At 40.5% G+C, this 13,395-nt stretch overlaps 1 protein-coding gene across 1 annotated transcript in view; it reads right to left on the bottom strand.

The window, feature by feature from the left end:
* Window positions 1-1,473: 1,473 nt before the first annotated feature.
* Window positions 1,474-13,395, bottom strand: part of xylt1 (xylosyltransferase I) — a 76,863-nt gene continuing 64,941 nt past the window's right edge. Inside the window, 2 exon segments of the mRNA XM_020596264.1 lie at window positions 1,474-4,624; window positions 8,785-9,124. Coding sequence (XP_020451920.1) covers window positions 4,302-4,624; window positions 8,785-9,124 — 663 coding nt within the window. The 3' untranslated portion in view covers window positions 1,474-4,301.

The raw sequence follows: 13,395 nt of genomic DNA on the forward strand, positions 1-13,395 counted from the left end.
TATCACTTCGGTTGGGCTAGCCCCATACTACACAGAAACGTCAACCAAGACGTCTCTGGTGCCAGCTTTGCAGCTGGTCATAGCAGTAGTCAAAACATGAAGCAAATCAATGTGTGTGTGTCTGTTGGTTAAGTGGTGTGTAGCTAAAAACATTCTCACGACCTCTAGTAACATGTCGTGGCTTAAACATAAGAACCTATTATGGCTAAGGCTACAGTTATACACGTCATAATAATAATATTAAACACCCTGTCTGCTGACAGTCATCAACTCTTCTCTCTAGTTATCCTTGACCAGATGTACCCTGTAGAAACTCATAAGCAGGCCTAAGCATTTAACAGTCTAACTAGACATCCTATCTCCACTAAACATTTCTAATACATAAAGTATCTATCCAATTTCTATCTGACTAAAAATACCTAACAAGTCTTTTTACTGACCATCTTTCAAAGTGTTACTCACTTTCCTTTTAGCTTTATTTTGCTCTCCACCAACTCCTGAGGCTCTTTAGCTCATTCACTCCCTGGTTGATAACTGTCTATCTGTCTATCAGCTTCTGAGCTGGTAGTTTCATCAGAGCTTTGATGCTCCCTGCTACGCCTGGAAACAATGCTGGTGAAACCTGTGAGAGTGAACCAAAATAGTAAAGTTGTGGATTGTAAATCCAAAACAACGAGCTGAAAGACACTAAAACACACATTACATAATCAGTGCAGTTTTGATGGTATACATCCTTTAAGTTACAATTTACTAAGCTTTTGTAGTTTGTAATAACCTAGAATATAAGGAGGTGAAAAGTACTTAATTTTATTCTACTAGTAACGGTTTATATGAAGATCCCTGACTTAATGTTGTACTCACAGTATCACAGAAAAACTTCCTTTGCTTTCAAATATGTTGAATTTTGACCGCAGTTGTGCTGACCTTTGTGCGTGCAGCCAGTTGCTGTTAAATGCTGCTTGAACTGACAAGAAACCAAATGAGCCTGCTCGTTTGTGTGACTGAATTTCCCACATATAATGCCTTCATATCCATGCCAGACAAAGACAGGCAGCGAAATATCAGTGTGCAAATGCTGCCTTCAAGATTGTGCAAAAAACATAGTTTGAGTCTCTAAAGAGCTTTAGACTTACTGCTAGCAATGTTAGCATTGTAGCTAAGATGGTGCTGTTTTGTCCAGTGCCCTCAGGAGTTTTTTCTACTTGAGGTTCTGTGACGACCATCACAGACTTCCCACAATAATGTGAACACGTCTTACCATCTCATGACCCCTGCTAGGGGAAAAATATACTTTATTATATACATTGCATTACGCAGTTAAATGGACATGGCTATATTTGCAAAGCTACATGTATTTAATGAGCACCAGTAACGTGCTCTTTGATTAGCCACAATATCACTATAGAATATTAATGCTGTTGCACAGAGTAAAGCTGTTTTTCAAAGATTTTTATTTCCAAAAATGCAGTCAGAGAAAAGTAAAACAAGCCAGTCAAGTACAACAAAACAAATTCCCCCAAAGGGAAGAAACAAACAAGAAATAAAAAATCAAAAGCTAATAAAGACAGAAGGCCTGATGATATATACAACAGCAGACATCTTTTTGGTGTTGCAGTACCAGTGAATCACGTGACACACTCATGGTATTCTTCACATAATGTCAAAACAAATAACAAAATAAAGATTCTCCTTTAATGGGCAGAAGTTTCTAAAAGTCAGCTAAGGCACACAGAGCCTCCCCATAAAAAATAACTGGGGGAAACATCAGTCAGAGAAATTTGTGCAACAGTTGCTCAACAATACATTCCAGCAAGAACAACAACAATCTGGCGTGTGATTTTTCTCTGAGAGGCAAATTGAACAAAGTCGTTGTCACAGCTGTCCAAAACACAGAAACAGGTTATGTACTCTGATCAATAAACACCATCGAGTCACTCTTTGCGCTCAGTTAATGACACTTCAAAAACTCTTGGTAATTCAATCTCATTTTACCACATCTGTATTTACATGTACATGTACCTTTTAAACAATATTTCAATACAAAATATGTACATCTTATTCATTTGTTAATCATTTTGTTACAAAATAGGACTTTCACAATGAGTTACATTTATTTAATTTACCCTTTTCCCAAAACTGTCATTGAGCTTACATGATAATATGTATTGCATGATGTACTGCAATTGTTCAGAGCATGGTGGCACAATAAGTTAAAAGATGGCAGCAGAAGCCAACCAGTGGAAAATAAAATTGTCCTTTACAACCCGACCCCAGGAACAGCGTAGATTTGAGAGAGAGGGAGTGATAGCAGTTATAATAGACACATCCGACAGAGAGGTAAGGTGAACTTGATGTTAATGAACAGTAATATTTCTTAACTTGCGTGTGCAAAAACTTTCGTGTGGCTCATGTGATGGCTAAATAATGTTGACAATCACAGACTGGAACTTATTTCATACCTCTTGTTCAGGATGTGTCGTGGTACAGTGCAACCCTCAATGGAATCCACTCGTCTCAGATGTCCAGTATTGTCTGATGGCAGAAAAGGGGCTTCAAACATACACAGAGTTGAAAAGGTGCTTTAGACCCAATCTAATACATTATGCATTTCTCAATAAAGACACAATATAGTATTCACTTGAAATTGTACATTACTGTCACAGCATGAAGATCACTACCACTCACTATCATTCTGAAACTGACAGGAAGTATAAAGCAAAACAAAGAAAATCAAAGTTTCTTTGATTCAGATGTTGTCCAATGTGTTCGTTGTGATGAGTGGTTTTGTTCATCTCCTGCATTTGGTGAGGTTGTTAGGTAGCTGACCTTTGACCTCAGGTCAGAGTGGCTCTCTTTTGTGACGCACTTGGCAAACAGCCGTGTAAAAAACACCAAGACAAGAGGATCCAGTCAGACAGGACAACACTGGCCAACACAGGTGTGGGCCATAAAAACATACACTATAGGTTTGGGGTGTTGGCCTTTGTAAATAAAGGCAGCTTTCTTTACAAAAAAATATTTATCATGCTGCCAAAGCAGCGTCGCAGCTATTTAGTCATTGACTAAAAATATCAGTATTAATATAAACTTATAAATAAATAGCGACTCATGGACACCCCCCCCGCCCCCCGTCATTCACACAACTTTTGAGAATTCTTGTATGATTATGTACAAGATAAAGTTCTACTGAAATGACTGGAAGAAAGTAAAAACAAGGATGTGAATTTTAAAGTCAAATTTAAGGCAGTTTGGTAAGAAAACCAAAGAGCGGAGAAATGAATTCTTTTTCCTCTGCCTATCACAACAACTGGCTTTTATTCAAGAAGACTAGGCTGTGTGAATGCTAAGTCCGAAAATACTATTGTACAACAACCACAAATGAAGCATTTATGAGTTTAGAACATCAACACTGATGTCATTAAGTTTCTATTGTAATCCAAATAGTTGTAATTATTCTGAGAAGGCCTCTGTATTTGCATGGTTCTCTTCTCCATCATTAAGAAATGTGACTGTAGCAGATAATGAACCCAGCCACAACAGCTCCACATCCTGATCAGGCACTGAACTGAGAGAAGTTGTGCTGCCCTTGCTGATTTACAAACTGAATCACCGGACTACCAGAAACCAGAGGTCTGATGTAACTAGCTTTAATACTACTAAAATATTTGTTATTCAAGTTTCCTCTTTAAAGGTGAAATTTACTTTTAATGATGCCTTTGAATCACATCAAAATAATCCTTTTCGAATGTTTGGTTGCATTTGAGCACTCAAGATATAATCTTGTGTTGTTAATGCTGACATTAACCTTAAGGAGGCATGTTTAATTCAGTACCAGGCTGCCCCCTCACGTATGTCTGACAGCTAAGACAGTATTGCAGCAGAACTTCGTCTGCTACCAGTGTCAATAATCAACACTCACACGTGCAGGGCTTTAAAAGCTGACCTCATAAATCATTTAGCAGCAAAATAAATGCTTGAAAATTGCAACATTTGATCACAGTAAAATTCAGCCATGAGAAGAAAAAAATAAATACACTGAGAAACTGAAATAGCAAAGCCAGCATAATCTCCTGAAAGGAGAAACCCCTGGGAGGATCTGAAAATCATTCTCCTTGATTCCTGTCCAGATGCCGTCACCAACCTCCCAAAAATATCCACTTTTTCGTCTGTTTTTCCTTCTTCTCCCCAGATAGAGGAAGACCACTATTACTTCCCCTGCCTACATCAATCTCCCTAAATAAATAAAAATCAACACTGAGTCTCCTGTGCCGTGGCCTCCTGTCCAGCTGGAGGCCTCGCCGCTACCTGATGCGCCCATCTGCGCGTGGTGCTCCCAGCTGGGATTTGGGGTCTGGGCTTAGGGAGCTCCAAGGGTTCTTGAGGCAGGCCTGCATGACAGGGCAGGCGGTAGGACCCACAGCACAGACATCAGCCGCCTCCCACAGCTCTCCCACCAGGCTGTCCACCCAGTGCTCGAGCTCCAGGCCGGTCAGGGCAGCATTCCTTTTGACCTGCTCCACAAAGTCCAGGTCGATAGGGATGTTGAGCACTGGGTTGAGGCTGTGGAAACTCTGCTCCATGTAGCTGTTTTTTGCTGGGCCATTGTGGAATTTCAGAGCGTCCTCTGGAGAAATGTGGGAAGAAAGAGAGAGCAAGTGATGTGTTAAGACGTAATAACCAGTGGTCAGACAGAAGGATGGGGGAAAAGACTGGAAAGCAGAGAATGTGATTTGCTTCATTATTATCTGAAAAGCTTAAACTGGTTGCTAATTTATTAACAGGACACCCTAAATCCCAATTTTGATGTTGTGCATACAGTATGTCAAGCCACTGTGATGCTGACATTTTGGAAACACTGAGAAATACTCAAACATCCCTTATTCTTTTTCTTCTGATGACAGTCAAGCCCTTTGGGAAGACAGAAGTGTAGACAACTTCTCCTTCAAAGTCCTTCTCCACCCTGGGTTCCAGTGAAGCTGTAAATTCCTCACTGGCCCTCTAACTGGGGCTCTAGCCATCCCTTCTAAGCATAGCTGTGGTACACAAACGTCATCTCACCCAGTTGTTAGCAGACATCAGTGCTTTTCAGCACTGGTGACAGAAAGTTGCAGTCAGACACAAGATGCTCCATTAGGCAAGGCATGCTAGCTAGCTTTGTGTTAGCGGCATGTTTTAAGAAGTCATGCGTAGAGTGTTGTGTTTGTGTAAAAAAAATGTGCTGTTGTGCATGTGTGTACGCAAGCGTCTGCTGCTGCCAGTGAGGGCGGAAGGCCACGTCATCAAGTTTTACTGGCACTGCATGTGGGAGGGAAATGTGGTGCCAGACACAGCAGTAAATGTGGATGGAACAGTGAAGATGAAAGCAGACATTACAGCACAGGCACACACACACACAGTAGGCTAATCACAGAAAACATTATTAGATAATAACTATAAACTCCACTTAAACACCAAGAGGTTGATAACTCTAAAGGATAATTACATGGCCTTACATTGTAAAATATGAATATATTAATGTGATTTAACTCCAAATCATGTCAGTCATTTGTTAATATGTGTGATTTAAAACCAAAGCATCTAATCCAAATGTAACACCCAAATCACCACATACACCACATCTTTAAGCACAGGATTAAAAAGGGACTATATATATATTTTGATCCATGATCAGTTAAGAAACACACAAAGTCTTATAACTGTTCAATTATACATACATTAAAAAGATTTGATTAGACGTTTAATGTGCTGTAAACACAGTAGTGGCTTACAGATGTAAACTACACTAGTTACTAATGCAATCCAACACCTTCCTTGCAATCACTGGTGGAAGACACTACTAATACTGTTCATTTAGTTTAGATAATTGCACTTTACTGAATATTTATAATACAAAACATAGAGTCACCTTAGAAAGCATGATCTAAACTAAGCAACACTGTAAAAAAAAGTAACTAAATCAGCTCCACCTTGACCAGCTGCTACGATAAAATGCTGCTACACATTAGTGCATCAATGATAACAATTCAACAATACACATAAAATATAATATTCATAATGACTAGGTTTACTTTTGATACATGTGCTTTAATTAAATCTAGTTAATATTAAGAATGCTTATATGGCAGAATTGCGGCTTTTACTCAAGTAAGAGAACTGAGTACTACGTCTGTCTGCAGAAATCCCTGCTGAAGGCCACAAAGGTCGTTTTTTGTCAAAGCTGTTATAGAGGTGTTAACTCAGCCTTATGGTCATTTTGACTTAGGGAATGAATGGTAGTAGTGTTATTGTGTTATCATATCCGTGATTCACCAACAAATCACCAATGAATAAACTATGGTACCTAATAAACTGGTAACAGAGTGTATTGGATACTAATCTTATAGCAGAGCTGGCTACAGAAAATGTATCAGGGCGGAATAGATAAATGAGCACCTGGGAAATTTCTATTTCTCTATCGAAACATAAATAGGAGGTTAAAATATAAATGTGTAATGCAAACAAACCTAAACACCCATGAAGGAGTAATGAATATTTAACAGACTCCTGCAGTCCACTGAGGCTCAGGTTAGAGACAAAAGCTGTAACTTTATTTCTTTTCATCTTTAAAACGGCTCAGTGAGATGATTAAACAGAGAAAGACGTGATTATGCCGAAGCATCTCAACTCCCATGTGACTTTCAGAGTAAACTGGCTGCTTATAGACTCAAACAATGCAGTTTTGCCCCTGTATCCAAGCTGGCTGATTGATTTAATTGTGCCATTGTTTTTGGAGGGCTAAGTGTGCTGTTGTTTAACACTCTGTTTAATATGTATGAGCATTCTGCTGGGTTATTAGGGGTGACTTGATGACAAACAACCAAGGTCTGTAGAGGCCCAGAGGCTTTATTAGAAAGGGCACCACTGAAAAATACAGTGCGCCTGTGTGTCTATATTTGCAGAATTTTTGCGAGACCTAAACTAGCAATTGGTACTTCAGAACAAATATCTTGGTGTTAATGTAAAATAAAATCATGTCAATGCAAACTGAATCTAGAAACTACTATAACCACTATGTGTATTTAGGCTCTGTACTTTCTTTATTAACATCCTCTATATGAATGTCTGCTCTATAACAGTTATACAGGGACAGTTGGTGGGACTCAAAGTCGGTTTGTGATTTGTCCCTCAGGCCACTAGTTCCACTGCTGACTGGGAACATCTGTCAACCTTTGTCGTTTCAGAGATGGTCGGACCCAGTCGTCTGGCTATGATGGTATGGCCCTTGTCAAAGTTGCTCAGAACAGACATACACCGTTGTGACTCCATTGTTATTTGCTTCATCCATGAGTGGTCATAATGTTTTGGATTATGTGTATATATCTTTGTAGAGTTTTTATGGAGTGAGAATTAATCTAAAATGTAACTTACGGTATATAAAGAAAGTGACTTTCGGCTTTTACCGTTTAGGGGTCGCCACAGCGAATCGTCACACTGACAACTTGCATGTTGACATTTGGCACGTGTTTTATGCCAGATGCCCTTCCTGACGCAACCCTGATGAACCCGGGCCGTAGCGGTGAGAGCGCTGCGCCTTAACCACTAGCCTACCAGGGAAGGTTTCTACAATGTAACTTATATAACTGACAGATAAATGAGGTGGAGTACCCTTTGATGGGTAGAAGAACTAAGCATAAAATGGAAGTAAAGTACAACTACCTCACAACTGTACTTAAGTACAGTCCTGGAGAAGTTAATTTCACCACTGGTGACAATACAATGAATATACAGGCTCAAAAATTTCCAACCAACTCCTCTGTGACATAAGTTTAACTAAAGCCCTTTTTACACCACCCATTCAATGCAGGAATTTTTACCCTCACTGTTCTGTATAAAAGGTACAGTGTTGGCATTGGGTTGGGGGGTCAATGTTGAGCCTCCAACATGCTGAGAGGTAGCTGAAACAAGTTTGCCCCACCTCATGGATAAACATGGCAAGGTGGAATGGGAGGGTGGAGGTTTGGGTGAGAGAGAGAGAGCTAGAGAGTGAATGAAGAGAGGGAGCAGCATCAGTGAGAAGAAAGTGACTCAGAGAACTGAAAAGTTATTTTGTGATTGTTTCATGGTGGTTATGTTCTAAAGCATGAATAAACACAGCCACGCCTCTACATGACCATGTGGGAAGGATTTTGTTTGAATGCAGCCAGAGCACATGCTTCTCTCTATTCTGCTGTGCACCTTGTGTGTGTGTAGCCCTCAAACACACAGACCTGAAACAGGATGCACATAGTAGGCTAATGTAATTCCCGGTTTCCATTTATAAATATAGCAAATGAGATCAGATAACAGCCTGTTTGTTTTGTTTTCAAATCAGTTGTGAAACATATGGACTGTCAGACGTCACGATAAGCATCACGCCTCTAGTACTGGGATTCTGGCAGCTGTGTAAAATGAACACAGGAGTGGCAGTTTGCCAGCTTTAAATAAAAAAGCTGCACTGAAGAAGGTTTAAAATACTGGCAGTTTTTCACAGTCTTGGTGTAAAAGGGGCTAAGAGTCAATTTTATAGGCTTCACAAATATAGGGTTTATTGCAGGGTATAGTGTGTGCTGTCCTCTGCACCTCAATGTGTAGTGAAGTGTCTGGCATTTAAAGTAACATCTTAGGTTTTTTCTGATGAATGTCAAGGAACAGCACTGCTGTGCAATAAGTCTAGTGGAATTATTTGTAGAAAAAACACAATAAATAGTCATTCTATGCTATGGTAAAATGAACAAAAATGACAAGTGCTAGTTTCCTCTTTCCCACCTTGCCGTATGGGCTGGTGCTTGTTATAGGCCGACGGGGCAATGACAAACTTCAACTCAGCCACAGGACTCCAGTGGTGCAGGATGCGGACGCTCCATACTCCGGGTCGCAGAGGCTGGTTGAGTGGTGGGTGATAGTGGGTGAATTCGGCACTGGCGTCGATTAGAATGTCATAGGTTGCTGCGATGACGTTGGTGGGGTCGATCCACACGACTGTGACGGTCACATTAGGCCCTTTGCTCCACTTCTGCATGCCCACAGTCTCATCCATGGGCCCCATCAGGCCACCAAAGTTTCTGAACATACGCTCTTTGGCATCCCACTCTGTACCGATCTGATAGTGGAGAGAAATATCAGGGAAAAGAAGAGTGAAGGACAAAATGGGGTAAGAACAGAGACAAAGAACAAAGCAGAGGCAAAAAAGCACAAAATGAGACTATTTAATTCATTCCCACTACTGCGTATAGTGCACAGTGATCATAAATAATAACACTGTGAATGCATCCCATTTGACCTTACTATTAAAATAAACGATGTCTGTGCTGAATTATCATAGGAAGTAATCTTCAGCACACATTGTTCATCAAACAGCACCACACTCCAGCCCGGCCGCCTATAAAGTAGTGATACAATATTATAATATGTAGACACTGGCAAACCTGATTGCTTCCTCCTGCCTGTTAAAGTCTACTTGTCTGCTCATGAGAGTCAGACTGCGGAAGCTGTATAACTCCACCCCATTCCTATCCCCTTGGGGTGACAATCAAATGCATCTGTGTTTGTACTTGTAACACATTTCAGAAATACAGAGATGGAAGGACAACAATGTGTCCAATAAGTGAAAGGTATTTGTCCTAAACAGTAGCTGCAGTGGAACAGATTGCAACCTGACATCAGTGAAGAAGACCCAAATTGAGAAAGACACTGATTATATGCAGACACAGTAACCACAGCCTTTTGACAGGAAAAAAGGAGTCAGGGGAGGAAAACTCCACGAGCATGCGGTTTCAGTGCTGCCACAGAAACGGAGAGAGCTGCATTCTCTGTGGCAATACTGAGATAAATAAACAGAATATAAAAATGTAACAGATAATACCAAAGTCAAATATATCTTTGGTGAAGTATGAGACATACAGTGCCTCTGGTTGTAGAACATGGAACTAGTTGCCAGCCTTTAACACACTGGAGGACTGCCAGTGGCACAGGGAGCTAATTTAAGACTGTTACGTGTTTTAAGATGAACTCATTAACATTTAGTGGATTGTCTTCAGGTTTGTTTGTGTCATAAAGGTGCATAGATATGCATTATGTCATTTGAACTCATGATTTGACCATAGAAAACGGATTTTATCACTCTATAAAGGTTTGTGATTTGTATTGAAATAAAGCAAAAAGAGACAAAGAGTGTGTATGTGAGCACAGGAGTAAAGAATAAATCACAAAAGGTACACATGCTAATTTAACGCTTTCACTGTGGTCACCACTGTAACTGAAGACGTGTGCTCTGTGTGTGTTTGCAGAGACTGCGAAACCATGCGGTATGCAAAATGAGAAACATGAAGTGATCGAGATTGATGGGGGAGACAGGGTGATAAAGAAGGGGACAACATGCACACAGAGTATGCACTGACAGTGAACAATCGCTTGAATGTTGACAGAAATGTGAGAGGGATGGTGGTTTTAGGACGCGCTCATCCTTACAATAGCAGCTGATTAACACAGCCTCACTCTGCTATACGATCAATGGCTGACTGGAACTGACTCTGTGTTACATCCTTTGAGAACCAAGATCGCAATGTTCACTATAAATAGATACAACATGCATAAACGTACACACAGAAAAAGAGGGCGTGTGTCTTCTGTAAAAATACACTCCAACTCTCATCTAAATCATTATTGACCTCTATCGTTTCTGCCCCTTGGACCTTGGGTCTTTTCTCTTTAAATCACTAATCAACTCTCTTGTCTGGCACCTCTGTAGCTCATTACTTTATTCAAGGCTGACTCACCGGCACACACACTACATCCCCAATTGATTGGCAGCACTCTCATTCTAAGCCCCAGAAAGAAATGAAGGGAGTATTGACAGAGGAATCTCACTGTAATCCACTGGGAGAGAGCCTGTAGACGGCCGACTTAAGTTAGTTGTGAGCGAGAGAGGGTAGGAGGGGACCCCCCGAGACTTGCTTCTGGTTCTTGCCCATGGTTTCTTTGCACCAACACACCATGGGTAACAGAAATATTGCACAGACAAGGCAATTCTTACAAAAATAAAGTATAAAATATACACTACTATATTATATGTTGTTATGCAGAGAGCTCAGGGTCTTCATGGCCACACAAATCCTGTACATTACAATGTTGTTACAGCAGATACATTTTGACTAAAACATTTTAACAATTTAATAATTATTCTTTTTAGTCAAGGCCTCTTTCTCTTGGTAGTTAAATCTGTTGCTAACAGACAAAGCAAGCACTAGCAAGAAGGTTTTTCTTTCATTATGAAAGTGGGTCAAACAAGAATCGACTGTTGGCTCATTTCAGCCTCAGCCTATAGCTTATGATTAACCCACACTTGTTCCTTGATGCTTTTACCCAGTTAGTTTCGGTTTATGACCAATACCCCATCAAGCCTTCCAACCACCCACCAAGTCGGAGCATTATACTTGCACAGTGTGCTTTTGTCAAACTAATACTGATCTGGCAACTTCACTGTGACCTCTAACCACCCTTAATTTCAGAAGATTTAACCCTAAATTACTAGCCACCGTTTGCCTGACAAACTGAAGACATAGCTCCTACCATCTAAACCACTGATAACTTGTACATTTTACATCTTACTCCTATGGCTTTATGCCCTGTCACTGGCGTTCATTAGCCATATTACTTCTTTCAGCCTTTGCTCAGTTTCCTTACCTGACAAAAAAGTGCTCCCATCTCTTAATCCAATTTTCTTCCATTTCTTCTGTTTGACCCAGTGACACTGCAAATGTCACTGGCTTGCCAGTGCTCATAGTCTGACACCTCCATTAAATAAGACCGGCCAATCTGATCAGGTAGCGGAATGGACAGTCTACATCTAGGCTTGTTTAAAACCACAGGACACGAATGCCCCTCGAGCCTTATTAGTGGCACATTTTGTGAGGGGTAATCAAACACGTGTTCATCAGCAGCACCAAAGGACTCCCCTGGGACACTGTTTACTCTTCTGAGGGACTGTGGGTAAGATGGATGGATGCGTGCTATTAAACATAAACTGTGGCGTGATAGATGAAGGAAGGGTGGAGAAAGTGCAAGACAGAGAAACGGGACTTTCCATTACAAAAAAAAAACTGTAAAAAAGTTGCAAGGCGAGATATTCCAGTTTTGTTTTTGAACTAAGCTAAGCTAGGTTAGCCAAATCTAGATCTATCTAATATCTAAATTTTTATCTAATTCTTGGCACAGTACATCAGGGTGTTGCTCAGATAGTGGCAGTGACAGCTAGCGATAGCGTTTCCGGTAGCAGCTAGGATGGCCAGTGAGTTTTTGTGGCAGCTACCTGGCCAAAATATTGCATGTTCATTATATAAATAAACACATACATAAATGTGTATATCTGTAAACATGTTTTTTTAAAGAGGAGGAAGCAAAGATAACATCGACAGCTGCCAGAGCTGGCTGTATACAGTAAAAGGTGTATGTATACATTGTAGTAGAACAAGGACTAAACCATCAAAGTCAGTCATTCTATTGTGTAAAATTTATCCTACATAGAGTAATATACCTCTCAGTGTCAGGTCTGACACAATTTTAATAGTGCAGCCTGTAAGTGGTCCTACACTAAATCATGCTGTAAAAAGGCCTATAAAGGCAACTGGGGGTGGTAATAGAGGGGTAAGAAGAATGACATATCTGTCTTCCTTTATACATTAGGAGGACAGGGAACACATAGGTTTATCTAGCAAACCTACAGTTTCTAGTGTATGGCTGTAGTATAATGGGTCATATCTGCTAAGTTGACAAAAGCAATGCGAAGCTACTGCTGCTCTGACATGCTGTCTTATTTAAGATATTTCTACTCTCGTTTTGAATGACAGATGGACAAACTGACTGACTGACAGCCACTGCACAGTGCCAGACAGTGAAAGCCTTTTCAGTGCTGAGTATCCAGATGAAAGCCACTGCTCACATCACTTCTCTGTCACTCACAACTGCATAAGCTACACACAAACAGGGCTTCGTGAGAGGGAGCCGCATGGTGACTGGATGTCTGGATCCCTTTGAGTTTACTCTGAAACCGCTGGAAAAGGTCAAGCAGGGTGTGTCCAGGTATATGAGTGTTGTCCACAGGCACAAACAAAGCAAACAAATTCATTCACAAATTTGTTGTTGACATTTGTGCTTCCTGTGCGCAATGAAACACAGAAAAAAGGTCAATTTGCATTCGCTCAGTTAATTTTGTCCTTTTTTGAAAAAGCCTCTGTGGCTGTCACATCATAGTTGAGCAGTTGTATCCTAAACAGGCGTTGTGGTAAACAGAAACACAGATTAACATAACAAGACAATCAAGGGAAGCATTCCAGTGTGAAGGGGAGAAGACTTTCTATTAGGAAACAACAAATAAGCAGC

This window comes from Monopterus albus, unplaced genomic scaffold, assembly GCF_001952655.1.
Source record: "Monopterus albus unplaced genomic scaffold, M_albus_1.0 scaffold29.1, whole genome shotgun sequence".
In the NCBI taxonomy this organism is placed as follows: Eukaryota; Metazoa; Chordata; class Actinopteri; order Synbranchiformes; family Synbranchidae; genus Monopterus; species Monopterus albus.